Here is an 18,518-nt window from a genome sequence, read left to right as displayed (position 1 = left end):
ACCTCCCCCAGGAATGAGCACGTGGGGGATTCCCCCAGGAATGGTGCACCCTCCTCAGGACCACCATATATTCAGAGGAAAAAAGGAATTTACAGAAGTGAAAATTTTATTTGTTGAATTAGTAAGTGACTGATTAGAATCAGAACACCAGAGTGAAAAAATATACTGTTTTTGACAAAATAAGCTTCTGACAAAGTATACAAAATTTTAAGTAAATAAAAAATTAATTTCAGGCTGGGTGTAGTGGCTCATGCCTATAATCCCAGCACTTTGGGAGGCCAAGGTAGGAAGGTTGCTTGAGCCCAAGAGCTTGAGACAGGCCTGGACAACATGCCAAGACCTCATCTCTACTAAAAATACAAAAATCAGCCAGGTGTGGAGGCGTGCTAATCCCAGCTACTCAGGAGGCTGAGGTAGGAAGATGACTTGAGCCCGGGAGGTGGAGGCTGCGGTGAGCTGAGATTGTGCCACTGCCACCAAAAAAAAAAAAAGGTAATTTCACACAAAAATGCTCCAATGATCAAAATAACCACATGTAGCTCTTATCTTTCCAGAACGAGGTGCTGTTTATTCACCTAACCTTGGAATGTGAGGTAAACACCACCCTCCTTCACTGGTGGGGGCCACGCAAGACCCAGCTTCACACCCTGGCAACCCTGACCTGGGTCCACATCCTCATCCACAAACCAATCAACACAGCACTCAGAGAGAATTCAGAAACCACAAGTGGACGTGGCTTCCTACTGCTGTCCCTCATGGGCATCATCCTTCACCTCATGTGTCAACCTGCTCATGGCAGTGTATTGCACTCAGTCCTGCATTGTAGAACACAGGGGTCAACGAGCAACAACAGACTGACTGTGGGCCCCTAGGATGACACGTTTCTACCACACCTTACCTAGGCTCATATGCACCACCACCACCACCACTGTGTCACAGTTCACTACAGTACTACATCTACAGTCGTGTAGCACAGGTGTGCAGCCCAGGAGCGACAGGCCACACCACAGAGCCTGAGCGTGCAGCAGGCAACCCCACGTACATCTACGCGCCGACTATGATGTTCACACGACAGCACTGCCCAACGACGCGTTTCTCAGGACTACCCTGTTAGGGGACGCATGACTATTTTGTGACTGACTCAGCCTTTTAAAAATGTACCCAGCAGCCCACAAAGTGACCTCACAGCATAAACAGCCAGTGGCACTACCATATTCCACCTTAAACTCCCCATCACTGAGCCTTCTGGCTGCTGCTCCAAGCTCATTCTGAGCAGCCCGGCTTTGCAGGACAGGGACCACTGACTGCTCACATTCAGGTGTGTGCAACCACCTCTGGGTGTGCCCCTTGCCCAGAGGCAACAGAGTTCCCAAGGAGGAGAGGAGTGAGGAGCAAAAGCTCAGGAAAGCCCTTTGTGTTCATCGTGAGCCACCACAGAGAGGTAAGATGCTAGAAAAGGGTTGTCAATCATCCCTGGCCGGGCACAGTGCCTCACATCTGTAATCCCAGAACTCTGGGAGGCTGAGGCGGGCAGATCACTTTGGTCAGGAATTTGAGACCAGCCTGACCAACATGGCAAAACCCCATCTCTACTATAAACACCAAAAATGAGCAGGTGTGGTGGTGCGCACCTGTGATCCCAGCTACTCAGGAGGCTGAGGCAGGAGAATCGCTTGAACCTCAGAGGGAGAGGTTGCAGGGAACTGAGATTGCACCACTGTACTCCAGCCTGAGTGACAGAAAAAGACTCTGTCTCAAAAACAGTAATAATAATAATAATCTCCATTAATATAAGAAATTCAAACAGGCCGGGCACAGTGGCTCACGCCTGTAATCCCAGCACTGTGGGAGGCCGAGGCGGGTGGATCACGAGGTCAAGAGATTGAGACCATCCTGGTCAACAAGGTGAAACCCTGTCTCTACTAAAAATACAAAAATTAGCTGGGCATGGTGGTGCCTGCCTGTAGTCCCGGCTACTCGGGAGGCTGAGGCAGGAGAATTGCTTGAACCCAGGAGGCAGAGGTTGCGGTGAGCCGAGATCGTGCCATTGCACTCCAGTCTGGGTAACAACAGCGAAACTCCATCTCAAAAAAAAAAAAAAAAAAAACAGAATTTCAAACACAGGAAACCTACAAGATCTAAAAGGATTAGAATCAATTTCTAGGGCCTGGCCTGACAGCTCACACCTGTAATCACAGCACTTTGGGAGCCCAAGGTGGGTGGATCACCTGAGGTCAGGAGTTTGAGACCAGCCTGGCCAACATGGTAAAACCCCATCTCTACTAAAAATATAAAAGTTAGCCAGACATGATGGCACGTACCTGTAGTCCCAGCTATTCAGGAGGCTGAGGCACGAAAATCGCCTGTACCCAGGAGGCGGAGGTTGCAGTGAGCCAAGATCATGTCACTGCACTCCAACCCGGGTGACAGAGTGAGACTCCATCTCCAAAAGAAAAAAAGGGAATCAATTTCTCACAGCAGCAAAAATGCAGTCATACACAGCAATCTCCACAACATCAAAAGAAAACCTAAGAATAGAAAAAACAAAGAAAAGGGAAAGGGAAGATCAGCCTTACAGACAGACCCAATTTTAGAAGTCTAGTCCCTCCCAAATATAACTGTTATTATCATTTATTTGCACTTTCACATAAAATTAACCATTTTTCTATCAATCAACCAAAAAACATCCATCATGCATCTCCTATTTGCTCAATGTACTGACGCATAAAAGATCCAAGAGACAATTCCTGCCACAGAAGCCTGCAGCCAAACCAGACAAATAAAATCGTACGTAGCTCCCAAGCCACCGAGCAGCCCGTGGGCTCAGAGGCCATGGGAGGGTATGACAGCGGCAGGGGAGACCCTGAAGAGCAGCGGCTTCGCAGGGACATGAAGGGGCATCGGCCTGGGAGGCAGGGGTCTCAGATTCTGGCGTCTGAGGTCAGAGAAGGGTCTGAGCTTCTCTGCAGCGCAGGTGGGAGTGGCGCAGCTCTGACCCAAACAGGAGGGAGGATCCACTAACCAGCAGGCCAGTGGATGTGACTGTGCCCCGTGTGGAAGTGAGAGAAGAAGACATACAGAGGGCAAGGAAGGAAGAGCAGGCAAAGACCAGGATGAGGCAGGGCCTAGGCCACATTCCCCCGACAGGACTGCTGATACACTCTGGGAAAGGCAGGCTGCATAGGGGTCCAAGGGCCGGCCACGTGAGCAGCTCTGCCATGGCAAAAACAAGCGTGAGGACAGAGGGCATCCATGGCTAAGAAAGGCCAGCGAGCCGAGCAAAGACACCAGGACACACGGGGAAAGCCACAAGGGCCATAGCCCGAGCCCTACTGCTTCTGGGGCCAAGATGAAGCCATCCTCTACTCAGGCCACAGAACAGTAGGTGGGCCGCCAGGATCAACAGCACGGAGGCAGCACAGGGTGGAGCCTGGCACTCCACGAACAGAAGCCTCACACCCTCCACCACCACCTTTAATGCAGCCAACAGCAACAGGAGAGGCAGGAGACTGGTCGGGGAGCCCAGCGCCTCCAGAGGGGACAACTCCCAGAGGGACATGGCTCGCACTACACCAGGTGGCAGCAAGGGGCAGACTCAGGATGACATGAAGCAGAGAGCCACACGCTGGGACGACGACCCCCAGGACAGGAGACACGCTAGAGCCACATCCACGAGGCGGGCGTGAATGGACAGCAGGAGGGAAGACGGGCCTCGGCAAGAGCCCGGCTCCTGGTTGCATGCATGGCCAGCAGCACAGAAGCCCCTGTTTGCTGCTGGGCTCCCGAGTACACAGGCTGGGAAGGGAAAATGATAGCACAACAGGTACGACCTGGGACTTGAGAGTTCTGAAGCGTCACATGTATCCAACAGATGCACAGAACAAGGGCTCGAGAACCAAGGACAGAAATCAGGAAATGAAGGTCAAGGGTGAATCAAAGCTGAGATATCAACAGCCAGGGCCAAAGCCTGAGGGACATCAGCCTTAGAGGGAAGGTCAAAGCGAAATGTGGACAATCGGGCTTCAAGGGCCAGGGAGCCGAATGAGGGTGGGGCAGGTGAGGGGGCAGGGGCACCCCATCCTGCACGGAGGCCACAGGCCAGGATGACCAGGACAAAGGCCACCACGACCCAGCACTAGCCCACTCAGCACCAGCCCAGCCTGGAATACCATCCAGCTCTCTGCCTGTCTGTTCCTCATCCAAGAACTGAGGGGGGCAAGGCTGGTAACCCACCAAGCCTCCTCCCCGTCTAGCACATGATCCTGTGCCGGGCTGCCTGTGAGCACACGCCTGTAAGCAGGACGCGCCACTTCGGCAGGGACAGGCTGGCTGCCAGGAACTCGAAGGCATGCAGCTCACTACACAGGCTTCTCTAAGATTCACACCACTGTGCCCGCCCCACGTAAAATGCTGAGTGATGGGAAATTACTGTCAGAGCTGGCGGTCCAGGCCTTTACTCAACGCCACGAGGAAACTAAACCAACGTGACTTGGGGCACCTCATTTCCCCAGAATGCTATGGAAGCATGAGCTCTGGAAAGTACCCACATTCAAACTGCTCTTGCCGTATTTTCTCCATCCCAAACCTTGCCCCAAGAGAGCACTACAACTAAAAAGGCCACATGGATCACCTTCCTCTGGCCACACTGAGCCCTAAATGGAACAGTAAGGCACTGTTTCCCAAATCTGAAAATAAATCAAGGCCAAATGAGAAATGTTATAGATAATCAACTGTCTTTTTTCATCTTCAAAGCATGTGACTGAACTAATTAGCCTCACACCAGCCTCTGTGGTAAGAGGTCTGCTGCTTCCCTCTCGGGTGGGGCCAGGAGCCGGTGTCACCCTCGCCTCAGGTCACAGAAGAGATGGAGTCAGCAAAGGGCCTGAGCAGAGTTCACAGCAGCTCAAGCCCTGGTTCCTGGCCCACGCAATCTGGCCACAACTTCTACTTGGGGACCTGACTGCTTTTATTAACTATAAAAAAGCAGAGTGGCTTCCACACCTCTCTTCACAAGCACCCAGCAGAAGCTGGGGGTGAGGCTGACAGTGCCAGCGTTCTTTGGTTTTTAATGCTGTTGTTTGTGACAATTTTATCCTTAAGAGTTGTACTTCTGTCAATGATAAAAATAAAAAGCCACACTGTAAAGGGGAAACTTGGGCCTCACAGCCAGTAAGGGGAAGAGCACCCTATTATCCTATCACCAGTTCCACTGTCAGCAAGCCCGTCTCACAGTCCCAGTCCTCACCCACCTCCCAGCCATTGTGAGGACACATGGGGAGGGACCCACGCCACAGTCGCGTCTTCCAGTCAGAACTCTAGAAACCAAGACAGCTCAACTATCAACAAGCAAGCAGCATGTAACACACGCAAATGACAGCAATTTTCCCTTTCTTAATTTTTTTTTAATTGAGATGGAGACTCGCTCTGTCGCCCAGGCTGGAGGGCAATGGTGTGATCTCAGCTCACTACAACCTCCGCCTCGCAGGTTCAGGCAATTCTCCTGCCTCAGCCTCCCGAGTAGCTGGGATTACAGGCATGTGCCACCACACCTGGCTAACATTTGTATTTTCAGTAGATACAGGGTTTCACCACATTGGCCAGACTGGTATCAAACTCCTGGCCTCAAGTGGTCCGCCTGCCTTGGCCTCCCAAGGCCGAGTGCTGGGATTACAGGCATGAGCCACCGTGACTGGCCCGTTTTCCATTTTTCATGTGTTTTTTCCCTCCTTGAAGTTCCTCAATTTGCATTCACTTTAATGCTTCAAGTGGGACTAACCAGAGGGTGCTTTTAAAGCTGGAGCACAGGGGCCTTCCAGGGAAACGACGTTGCCAAACGTCGTTTAACTCCCATAGGAGCTAAAAACCCTCACGGCCCAAGAACTACGCTTCAAGGAAAATGAAAATCCAATCCTGGTTTCGATGGTACTTGTTGAGAGTTCACCTGTTTCGCCCACACTAATGAACAGGTGGATGACAATGAAGCCAAGTGCATCAAAGGAAACAGATGAAACCCTAAGCAGAATCCACCTGCAAGTTTCATCACGCACAGCAGGCACCCAGCCTCAGCCTGCAGCTCTGCCAAGCCCATGGCGAAACCTCCCACCCGCTCAGCACCCAACACTTCCTCCTGCTGAGACAACCCTCATTAGGCCACACAGACCCTTCAAAAAGAAAAGGGGAAAGCAAAGGCATGGCTCTGGAAAGACTCGAGCTGCTCCGGCAGCAGCCCAGGGCTTCAGAAGGCTCTAAAGGGGCGTGCTAGCCCGGGAGCTGCCAGAGCCTGGCCCTGCCAGGCATTGCTTCACAGCAGTTTCATTCATTCCCTTCCCAGGGATTTCAGCTGGCTGAGTCAGACAATTGCTCACTCTCGCTGCGGGCAACTCTCTGAATAGTTCTGAAGTGCTGTTGCCAATCTGCCTGGGTGCTCTGCCCCCAACGGCAGGGACAGCACACCTCACTCTTTGCCAGCACATACCAGGGGGGTGGCACAAGGCTCAGCTCTCATAAACCTTGGAGAAAACCTTTTTACACCTCAGTAGAAAGGGGAAAAATGAACTTCTCTCCACCTCAATGTGGAACTTGGAGATGTCAAAATGAAAAGCACTTCCCCACTCCTGGCTGGTTTGATTTTGCTGCAGGAATTCCCACCTGTTCCAGCAGCTGGCCGGGGATTGGGCAGAGAGCCGGCCCACCCACCCTCTGGGTATTCTAAATGCAGACTGGGTACCGTATGCCTCCCACTTGGGATGGAGGAACAGAAAACTTAGAAACAATCTAGAGAAAAGCAACAAGACTATAAAAGTAAAGAAGTGAAACCACAGGCAAAGAAGCTACAGAACTAGACAAATGTGGCTGCCACGACCTTCCCAAGCTGAGGAAGGCTCGGAGGCCGGCGCCCAGGGGACACCTCCAGAATGCACTGTGGAGCCCTCTGAGGCAGCCTGAACGCAGCCGCCCACAGCCTCTCACCAGAAGGCTGCCTCTCCCACAGCCAGCCTGGCCAGGAGCCGGCGCGCCTCACCTACAAGTCTCTGGACAGCCACAAGTGGCTCCAGCCCCAAGGCCGGGGAATCCTGCTGACCCAATAGTGTGGGTGGGCAGGGGAGGGGAGCCTCCCAGGCCGGGCTGCCAAGAGCTGCAGGAGACCCCTAGAAGCCTGCCAAGAGTACAAATTCATGACTGAGCAAAGGTGGTCTCAGATACTAACTGAACTGAGATTAAATGTGCCTACCCTCCCAAAGCAGCACCCACGCTCAGGGCAGGGCTAACGGCCCACCCTGCAGAGCCACTGGAGACCAACAAGCTATGCTACATCCTGTGAGACCTCCCGCGTGTTCTCCTGACCTGAGACTTCTCACACACAGCACTGAGTTTTACTAGGGATTTCATGAAGGTTAAATTTCTAGGCATGAGGAAGCCCTAGTTAGAGGGCAGAGAAGCCCAGGAAGCCTCCTCAGATCTTGTGAGCCACAAGTTCTTTGATGGGGTCGCCACCTCGTTCCGGGTGCCAATTATTATTATTTTTTTTTTTTTAAAGATGAGGTTTCTCCATGATGGCCAGGCTGGTCTTGAACTCCTGACCTCAGGTGATCCACCCGCCTCGGCCTCCCAAAGTGCTAGGATTACAGGCGTGAGCCACCGTGCCTGGCCTCTGGGTACCAATTATTTTAAGGACACTGCTTTGGCCCCATGGGCTGGTCTGCTGGGTAATTATTCCCCACCCAGAACATGATCATGAAGGCTGTGAGGTTGAAGAGATGCTTACACAATATTCCAAGAAACAGGTGTGAGAGACGTATCCACATCATTCCCGACACACAGATAGGTGCCAGTGTATCAGTTCACCCCAGTCCAACCTCAGGCTGGGTGGCCCAGTCACAGCATAAAGCCTCTCCCACTGCGATGGGTGGGGTCCAGTGGTCACAGCATGGAGCCCCTCCCACTGTGATGGGGTCAGGTCCAGTGGTCCCAGTCACAGCTTGGAGCCCCACCCACTGTGATGGGTGGGGTCCAATGGTCACAGCATGGAGCCCCTCTCACTGTGATGGGTCCAGTCCAGTGGTCACAGCATGGAGCCCTTCCTGCTGTGATGTCAGGTCCAGTGGTCACATCATGGAGCCCCTCCCACTGCAATGGGTCTGGTCCAGTGGACCCGGTCACAGGATAGACCCCCTCCCACTGTGATGGGTCAGGGAGCTTGGGCAGTTACCATATGCCATACCAGCAGCCGGGTAAGGCTCATGGTCTTCCACACGCATGTCATACTTCCCGGCAGTGGCAGCCCATTCTTCTGTGGTCTTAGGGCCCTGAGAGCATGTCCTTTGTCATGTGGGAGGCTGTCCATGCAGCCAGCACCACAAACATGAAGAAGGTGAAGTCACCAGGATCCCAGGACCCCCACCCCACGCTGGCTGCCGCTATCTTCCCCTTCTTCACACTTCCTCAATGAGACTCAAGGCAAAAAATGAAAAATCCAATTACACCCAAACTTTCAAATTAACCTCGTTTATCCACCACTCTTTACCAGAACTGCCTAAAACATAAATACACAACATATCCTGAGGATCCATGGGCCAATGGCACAGTGGGCACGCCTGAGACCTTCATCCTCCCTGCCCTACACCCCCACACCCCATGCCCTTCAAGGCCAGCCTCAGCCTGCACTGACCTCCACGATAGCAAGGACTGCCCAGCATGGCTGGAGCAAGGGGTACCTGGAAACACAGACCAGGTGCGTGTATCTGCAGCGCCCAAAAATGCCTGGCACGAGCAGGTCCTCTATTTCACCAACCCGACAGGTACGCCGCCAGAAAAATCTTTTTAAAAGACTTCAGAAACGGCCGGGCACAGTGGCTCACGCCTGTAATCCCAGCACTTTGGGAGGCCAAGGTGGGTGGATCAAGAGATCGAGACCATCCTGGTCAACAAGGTGAAACCCCGTCTCTACTAAAAATACAAAAATTAGCTGGGAATGGTGGTGCACGCCTATAGTCCCAACTACTCGGGAGGCTGAGGCAGGAGAATTGCTTGAACCCAGAAGGCGGAGGTTGCAGTGAGCCAAGATCGTGCCATTGCACTCCAGTCTGGGTAACAAGAGCGAAACTCTGTCTCATTAAAAAAAAAAAAAAAAAAAGACTTCAGAAACACAAAAACATTCCAAATTTTGTTTAAAATTTTATTAAAACTTACTGTCATGTACCCAAGGGTACTGAAAGCATTAAGTTGGGTTTTTAATTTTTTGTTTTTTGTTGCAGTCTTGCTCTGTCACCCAGGGTAGAGTGCAGTGGCACAATCACTGCAACCTCCGCCTCCCAGGTTCAAGCAATTCTCCTGCCTCAGTCTCCCTAGTAGCTGGGACTATAGGGACCCACCACCACGCCCAGCTAATTTTTGTATTTTTAGTAGAGATAGGGTTTCACCATGTGGGCTAGGCTGGTCTCTCAAACTCCTGACCTCAGGTGATCCACCTGCCTCCACTTCCCAAAGTGCTGGGTGAGCCACCACGCCCAGCTGGAAAGCATTAAGTTTAAACAAAAACTTGCACATGAAAGTTCTTAACAGCATCCCTCATAACAGCAAAATACCCAGACACTGGAACACGACTGAGACGTAACAGGGATGACACACTAACAACACTGCGGCGTGGATGAACCGTGGACACACCAGGTTCAGCAAAGGCCAGACGCAAAGGCCACGTAGCACACGACTCTGGTGAGGCAAGATGTCCACCACTGGCCAGTCCACACGGACAGAACGTGGATCCACGGTTGCAGGGGTGGGGAGGGCTGATGGAGGACTGCTTAGTGGGGTCAAGGTTTCTTCCAGGGTAACGACACTGTCCTGAAGTCAGATAATGGTAATGGCCTCACAACCTTGTGAATGTACTAACAAGTATAGAATTGCGCGCCTTAGAAGGATGAATTACTTGTGGTATGTGAATTATTTCTTGAGTTTTGAAAACTGATAAATCTGTCACATTTATGTGGAAGTTGAGAGGAGGCCTGAAGAAAACAGACATCACCTGGGCAGAGCATAGGCTCCAGGAAGCACTTCTGCAGTGTTCTTACGTGTCTGAAACATTCTCCTCATCTGGAGGAAAGTCCTTCTGAAGACTACGGCGGTATGATAGGGAAGCAGCAGGCACTGAGGATGCTTTCTGACACCCCTCAAGAAAGGTGCACCTCCATCCCAGGCTCTCACACCCACAGCCCCCGTCCAATCAGCCGACGGCCTCCTGCTCCCTGGCAGAACCTGCTTCAGAGAGCAAGACAGCTCGGTGAGGTGGTGCTCACCATCTCCCCTAAAATGTACTCCAAAGTGTCCTTCCAGGCACAGCGGCTCACGCTCGTCATCCCAGCACTTTGGGAGGCCAAGGCAGAAGGCTCGCTTGAGGCTAGGAGTTCAAGACCACCCTGGCCTACATAGCAAGACCCTATCTCTATAAAAAATGTATTTTAAACAAGAAGAACAAAGTGCCCTGCTCCTCAAAGGGACTGCAGGCTCCACAGCTTGAGACAAGGGTGAGAAGTTCTCTCAAAGCCTCACCCACTGTAATTTAAAAGCAAGCAGAGGAAGGCACTGAACCCACCACGCCAAGGGCCACAGAGGGCTGCCAGCTCCCCCTCCAGAAGGCCGACCCAAAAGAGGCTTCATCCTCTTCTGAGACTTGCTCTTTCCTCCTCGTTAGCACAAGGAAAGGTAACACAAGGAATAGCCAGAGCAAAAGGACAAGGAAAAGGCCAGCAAAGGGCTACAGCCAGGGCACCTCCAGGCAAGTGCCAGGGTCTGTGTCCACACGAAGAAGTCAGGACCATCCAACCCGAGCCAAATGCAAAGGAACAGAATCAAGGTTCAACTCACCCACCTTGTTTTATTAGAGCTCTTTCAATCTCTGTACTTTACACAGTAGCTAAGCAGAAGCACAGATGCGGAGAAACCTGCCCCGAGATGCCCAGCTGCACGGCACCACTGCCCTCTGCTGGCGACAGGCGGCTCCAGGCCCATCCACCAGCGCCTGCGCATAAGCCAGCCCAGCCCAGCCCAGCCCTAAGGCAGGACCCAAAGCAGTGGGGAAGAGGAAACTGCTCACAAGAGGGAATCACAGGCAACAGCACTCCATGGTCCCAGGTAAGGCGCCATGTCCCTGCTGTCTCCATGGCCCCTGTGGGCAGTGCTCACCAGGGCTTGCAGCATTCCATCCATGGTGATGACCCCCTCGGCGTTCTGGAAGGAGGAACGGGACAGATTGCACAGGCTCCAGTCCAGGAACCCAGCCATCTTGCTATGCTTGACATCAGGACGTGTAATAAATCTGCCAAAAGGAAATAAAAACACAAGCTACAGCTCAACTGAGGCCTCAGCACTGAGACCTTGCCCACGCCTCACCAGCCCACCCCACACACACACCCCCACTCATCACAGCCTCCTACCTCACATGCCCCTCCCTATGTCAAGATGCCAGCTCTGTGCTGAGTCCTGTCCCCTTCCAGCCAGCTCCTCCTCTCTCCAACCCTGGAAACCAAGCCACTGCCCTGACCAGGGCCCTCCGTAGCAGGTTCCCCAACACAACCTCTCAGGTGCACCCAGGCCTACCACCCATCCCCTCTCGCCTGCCCCCCAACCCCCCACCTCTTTTCCTGTCCCCGTCACTGCCAGGGAACCCCTGCCCACTTCTCGGCCCCTCCCTCCGCCATGGACCCTGCATCCTCTAACCTCAGGACACAGTGCCAGACACAAGGCCTGGTCCCAGCCCCCCACCTCCCTCCCCGGCACCTGCCATGGGTTGTGTGCACAGGCCTGTTTCCACAGCCAGCCACTCCTGCAGCCCCATGAGTCTTCCCTGCTGGACTCAGCCTCATGTTCCAGGCAGTGCTCACACTCCCCACCCCTCTTGCAGCCTGGCCTCAGCAGAGGGCACCCTGAGCACAGAGAGTTATTGAGTTTGTTTGTTTGTTTGTTTGTTTGTTTGTTTGTTTGTTTGTTTTGAGACGGAGTCTCGTGCTATCACCCAGGCTGGAGTGCAATGACATGATCTCGGCTCACTGCAACCTCTTGTCTCCCAGGTTCGAGCAATTCTCCTGCCTCGGCCTCCCAAGTAGCTGGGACTACAGGTAAGAGCCACCATGCCCAGCTAATTAGCCAGATTCCTCCCTGTTTCTCTACCAACAGCTCACAGGCCAGGCCTCCAGCTCTGCCTCCCTGATGGAGACTGGCACTGCCACTCAAAGAAGAAACAAGGCCCTGCCCTGCCCTCCCACAGTCCACATTCTGGAGAGAAACAGCAAACAACTGGGGGACTTCCAAAGTACAAAGAAATGTCACAAAGAAAATGGGGGGAGGGCCCCATTTTCTAGTCCTCTCTCTGATGAGAAAATGGCCTCATCAGAGAGAGGACTAGAAGCCAGAGAGCTCTAACGAGGGGGGGCTGCAGAACCTGGAGGGAAAGTGCTGCTGCCCAGGGAAGTAAGAGAGCCAGGGCCCAGGGCAGAAGCGAGCTGACGGAACTCAAGGAATGCAAAGGCAATGCGGTCAGAAGCAGAGCAGCTCAACAGGAGAAGTGTCGGGGGCAGGACCAGTAGTGGCCAGGCCTGACCACCTCCTCTTCAGTCTATGCCGGCAGGTCGGACTTACATCCTGGCCACGTTTCTATGGGGAGATGTGAAGAAAATGGCAGTGATGCCAGGAGGGAGGTACAGAGGAGTGCCACATGCCGTGCCCACTAGACAGCTATGTGGAGACCCCAGGCAGCGAGGAGCACGAGTCCAGCACTCAGGTGAGACGTGGAAGCTGGAGCTGCCAGGCTACAATGCCCACCCTCCAACCCCCATGTCATCTCCACTGGAACCTCAACTCTGGCCTTGTCGTTCTTGGCATCCCACCTTCCTGGCCCTCATTCCAGCCCATCCAGTCAGCCTGTAGGAGGGCCGGTTCCACACTTCCGTGGAGACAAGCCCTCTCAGAGCACCACACATCACAACACTGACATGCAGGAGACAGCCATGCATGTACCATTCTACTCTGTCATGACCCTCACGAAACAAAAGCGCTGCCCAGCTGAGGGGACGGCTGGCACCTGCCAACTGCTCGTAAGGGCAAGGACCTCACTTCCCTCGGCCACTGCAGCTGAGCAGGACACCTGGCACCTGCCAACTGCTCGTAACCCAAGGATTTCACTTCCCTCCGCCACTGTCCCCATGCAACACACTTAGGGAGGGGCTCAGCGTCAACACTGGGGAAAGAAGACCCAATTTCCAAACACAAAAGAATCATTTGGCCAGGCATAGTGGCTCACACCCGTAATCCCAGCATTTTGCGAGGCCACAGCAAGCAACTCACTCAAGCTCAGGAGTTCAAGACCAGTCTGGGAAACATGATGAGACCCCATCTCTACAACAACAACAAAAAAATACAAAAATTAGCCAGGTGTGGCCAGGCACAATGGCTCACGCTTGTAATCCCAGAACTTTGGTAGGTTAACGTAGGTGGATCACCTGAGGTCAGGAGTTCAAAACCAGCCTGACCAGCACAGTGAAACGCCACGTTTACTAAAAATACAAGAATTATCCAGGCATGGTACTGTGTGCCTGTAAATCCCAGCTGAGGCAGGAGAATCATCTGAACCCGGGAGGCAGAAGTTGTAGTGAGCCAAGATCACACCATTGCACTCCTGCCTGGGTGACACGAGTGAAGCTCCATCTCAAAATAAATAAATAAATAAATAAATAAAAGAAAATTAGCCAGGCATGGTGGCATGCGCCTATAGTCCCAGCTACTTGGGAGACTGAGGTGAGAGGACTGCTTGAGCCTGGGAGGTGAAGGTTGCAGTTAACTGTGATCACACCACTGCACTCCAGCCTGGGCAACAGAGACCCTGTTTCAAAAAAAAAAAAAAAAGAAAAGAAAAGGAAACTCATGTGCCCTCCCCAGGAGATTTAACTTTAGTGCATCTGCAAAAGGAGCCCAGGGCAGTCACTTCATCACAGAAGGCAGCAGCACCGAGGTGGTGACAAATCCACACACACTGAGTTCTTACACAGCATTACAGATGAACATAGAAGTGGGATACAAAATGGCACTAAAGCAACTAATTACCTACTGGGAAGGGCGGAGTTCCACAGTACACCTAAAGAAACCCTGAATGAATCAATAATTCTGTCTTAAAAAAAGGTAGAAGAAACATAAATACTTGTTAAATCTCTTAACAAGACTTCAGGCTTATCAGTAAAATTAACTAAATAAAAGAGAAAACAAGGTTTGACATTAAAAGTACGGTCCAAAAAAATAAAAGGAAAAGCTAACAACCACCGGGGCAATCCCTATGGCCCTTCACACAGAGGAAACTCACACCAGTGGGGAAGAAAAGGCCCCACAGAGCCCACAGACACCCAGAGTCAAGTCACGAAGGGGAGGATGTAACACCTAAGGCGAGAGCAATCACAGCGATGCCAATTAAACATCTGCAACGGTTTGAGGGCAGGGCATTCCTGAGGCCGGCTGTGCTGAGCAGGCAGCTGAGAGCCTGCAGATGTACAGACCCCAAACTGCTCTCATGGCCTGGGCCCCGACCACCTCGAGGGCCCATCCTCAGGTAACAATCCTGACATGAGAACATGTCTGTACCCAAACCCAGGCATCCATCACTGCTCGCACGAGGTAGGAAGTGACAGAGTTGACTGTAGCATCAAAACACAGCAGAACTAATGGAGTCACTCATCAGCAGTTGTGTGGAATTGGGCAAAAAAGCATGATGCTGACTTGGTGAGATCAGCTGTGTACACTCAATGTCATAACAGTACAAAAAAGATAAATACAATATAGATACAGTGTATAAAAATTACCTACTTAATTTTATTCTAACTTCTATGGTTTCAAGATTTCCAACTGTTTTTTGAGACAGTGTCTTGCTCTACTGCCCAGGCTGGAGTGCAGTGGTGCGATCACAGCTCAGGGCAACCTCAACCTCCTACACTCAGGCAATCCTGCCACCCGAGCCTTCCGAACAGCTGAGACCACAGGCGCATGCCACCATGCCAGGCCAATATTTCCAACTTTTCTGCATATAGCATACCTCCTTCTTTTTTTGAGAGTGAGTCTTGCTCTGTCACCCAGGCTGGAGCACAATGGTACAATCTCTACCCACTACAACCTTCACCTTCTGGACTCAAGCAATTCTCCTGCCTCAGCTTCCCAAGTATCTGGGATCACAGGCACGTGCCACCAGGCACAGCTATTTTTTTTTTTATTTTTTAGAGACGGGGTTTCACCGTGTTAGCCAGGCTGGTCTAGAACTCCTGACCTCAGGTGATCCACCCGCCTCGAAGTGCTGAGATTTACAGCCACGGTGCCTGGCATAACTCCTTTCATAATCTGAAAAACAGCTATCTTAAAAAAATGTCACAGTGGCTCACGCCTGCAATCCCGGCACTTTAGGAGGCCGAGGCGGGTGGATTACCCGAGGTTAGGAGTTCGAGACCAGCCTGACCCACATGGTGAAATCCCATCTCTACTAAAAATACAGAAATTAGCTGGGCATGGTAGCACACATCTGTAATCCCCGCTACTCTGGAGGCTGAGGCAGGAGAATCACTTGAACACAGGAAGCAGAGGTTACAGTGAGCCAAGATCACACCACTGCACTCCAGGCTGATTGACAGAGTGAGACTCTGCTTTAAAAAAAAAAAAGTAATCCGTAAGAATAGAGGCTTTTTTTTTCTTTTTTTTTCACTCTTGTTGCCCAGGCTGAAGTGCAGTGCCATGATCTTGGCTCAGCACAACCTCTGCCTCCTGGATTCAAGTGATTCTCCTGCCTCAGCCTCTCAAGTAGCTGGGATTACCGGCATGTGTCACCACACCAGGTTAATTTTGTATTTTTAGTAGAGACGGGGTTTCTCCATGTTGACCAGACTGTAACTCCCAACCTCAGGTGATCCGCCCCCCTCAACCTCCCAAAGTGCTGGGTTTACAGGCGTTAGCCACTGCACCCAGCCTTTGTTTGTTTTGAGATGGAGTCTCACTCTTGTTGCCCAGGCTGGAGTGCAACGGTGCGATCTTGGTTCACCGCAACCTCCACCTCCTAGGTCCAAGCGATTCTCCCGCCTAAGCCCCCCAAGTAGCTGGGATTACAGGCATGTGCCACCATGTCCAGCTAATTTTGTATTTTTAGTATAGACAGGGTTTCTCCATGTTGATCAGGCTGGTCTCAAACTCCTGACCTCATGTGATCCTCCTGCCTCAGCCTCCCAAAGTGTTGGGATTACAGGCATGAGCCACCATGCCTAGCCAAAGGCATATTTCCTATTAAAGAGTTTCTAAGGCAGCACTCAATCTGCATATCCTAGTAACAATATAACACCAAGCACCACCTACAACACTGGATGTTGGCAAGCTCGGTTAATCAAGGGATATGGATACAGCTGTAGAGTGGCCAGCAATACAGGGGGAAGCAGTCAAACGTGAGAGCAGAGTGGGCTAGAGCAGGCAGATCCTCCCTGGAGAACAGAAAACGAACCTGCACTGCAGACAAATGCTGGCACAGGACCCCTCACAGCCCTGGCCTTACTTCTAACAATCCCCACCAAAATGGCGTCTGAGAAGTACAGGGAACCCAGGACCTGCGGTGAGTCTGGGAGGTGTCCAAGGAACTGGCCCAACAGTAAGTGCTCTTCCACTGACAGCATCCGCCATTCTCAAACACTCCAAGAATCAGCGTGCAAGACCAAGGGGGAGAATGGCCCCAGAGCACCGACACACCCACCCAAGCACCCGCCTGGAGTACCCACGCGCCCACCAGAGCACCACCCCTCCCAGATCGCAGGCTCTGGTGTTCCTGCACAGAAACAGGCTCGGCCAAGAGAAACACCTGCTCTTCCCGGCACTAGGTGGCACTGCAGCATCTCACCAGGTTGTCTGCCCAGGATCTGGAGCCAGAGCTCTCACTCTTCCTGGAGGATCCCACAAGGAAATAAATACTCAGGTCCTGCCTCCCCAGCCAACAGGCAAGGCACTCCACAAGGCCAAGTCCAGCATAAATCTTCCAGACCTCAGTAATGCTGCTAAGAAAAATAAGAACAGGCTGGGCACAGTGACTCATGCCTATAATCTCAGCACTTTGGGAGGCCAAGGTGGATGGATCACCTGAGATCAGGAGTTGGAGACCAGCACCGCCAATACGGTGAAAGCCCATCTCTACTAAAAATACAAAAATTCGCCAGGCGTGGTGGTGCACGCGCCTGTAGTCCCAGCTACTTGGGAGGCTGAGGCAGGAGAATCACTTGAACCCAGGAGGTGGAGGTTGCAGTGAGCTGAGATCGCACCACTGCACTCCAGCCAGGGCAACAAGAGTGACATGCCGTCTTAAAAATAAATAAATAATAAAAGCAGATACTATTTTCCACTTAACAAAGTTGGTAAACATTTTTAAGGACTGACCCAGCAAAAATAAATAAATAAATAATAAAAGCAGATACTATTTTCCACTTAACAAAGTTGGTAAACATTTTTAAGGACTGACCCAGCAAAAATAAATAAATAAATAATAAAAACAGATACTATTTTCCACTTAACAAAGTTGGTAAACATTTTTAAGGTTTGACCCAGCTGGTAAACATGGGTAAAGAATAACTTTAAACTTGTTCAACCTCTCCAGGAACTGCATTAAACCCTGAAAATGTTAATTCCACTTATAGAAACTCATCCCTAGAAATCATTCAGAATGGTACAAAGTTTTATGTAGACTGTTCACAGCCCTGAGTTTTAATACCAAATTGGGAGGGCAGCAGTCTAAATGTCCCACCACAAGGGACTGGTAGAAAGGACATACTCAGGCCGGGCACAGTGACTCATGCCTGTAATCCCAACACTTTGGGAGGCCAAGGTGGGCAGATCATGAGGTCAGAAGACCAAGACCATCCTGGCTAACTAACACAGTGAAAACCCATCTCTACTAAAAATACAAAAATTTAGCCGGGCATGGTCCCAGCTACTCGGGAGGCTGAGGCAAGAGAATCACTTGAACCCAGGAGGCAGAGGTTGCGGTGGGTCAAGATTGCACCGTAACACTCCAGCCTGGGCAAGAGGGCAAGACTCCATCTCAAAAAAAAAAAAAAGAAAGAAAAGAAAGGACACACTCACACCAGGTTATCTGGTTTTGGAAGAAGACACTGACACGCAAGGCCCATCTCCTAGTCCGATGTGCAAAGAAGCGAGTGCAGCAACTCAGCCACGGACAGAGTTGGCATTGGCGCCGCCTCACGGGGAGACCACAGAGAGGCAGGGAGAAGGGGGCCACCACACCCCCACAGAATGAAAGCACTCATGCATTTCGTTTTTGTATACATCATACTCTATTATTTAAATACACATAGATTACTTTTATAATGAGGAAAAAAACGACAACCTTTTCATGTCCTTACAAGACAGGAAGCAGCCCCTGCCCTCTCAGATGCAAGGGCCTCGCCTGCTCCAGGGGACCCAGGATTTCCTTCCTGAGCTCCAGGCTGTCACGAAGACCTCATTCAATG

The 18,518-nt window shown here is 51.6% G+C and overlaps 1 protein-coding gene across 15 annotated transcripts in view; it reads right to left on the bottom strand.

Annotated features, from left to right (window-relative positions):
• TBCD (tubulin folding cofactor D) overlaps positions 1-18,518 on the bottom strand; it is a 196,256-nt gene that overhangs the window by 162,919 nt on the left and 14,819 nt on the right. For all 15 annotated transcript variants that reach the window (XR_013536128.1, XM_035302257.3, XM_035302263.3 and 12 more), the window contains exon 7: positions 11,179-11,311. Coding sequence is in view for 14 of the 15 variants with exons in the window: in XM_035302257.3 (XP_035158148.3) it covers positions 11,179-11,311 (133 nt within the window). In the remaining variant the exon portion in view is untranslated. The remainder of the gene's footprint in view (positions 1-11,178; positions 11,312-18,518) is intronic.

The sequence above is a fragment of the Callithrix jacchus genome, chromosome 5 (genome assembly GCF_049354715.1).
Source record: "Callithrix jacchus isolate 240 chromosome 5, calJac240_pri, whole genome shotgun sequence".
In the NCBI taxonomy this organism is placed as follows: Eukaryota; Metazoa; Chordata; class Mammalia; order Primates; family Cebidae; genus Callithrix; species Callithrix jacchus.
The sequence above is the reverse complement of the archived record's forward strand: the minus strand, read 5'-3'. Positions and strand labels throughout refer to the sequence as shown.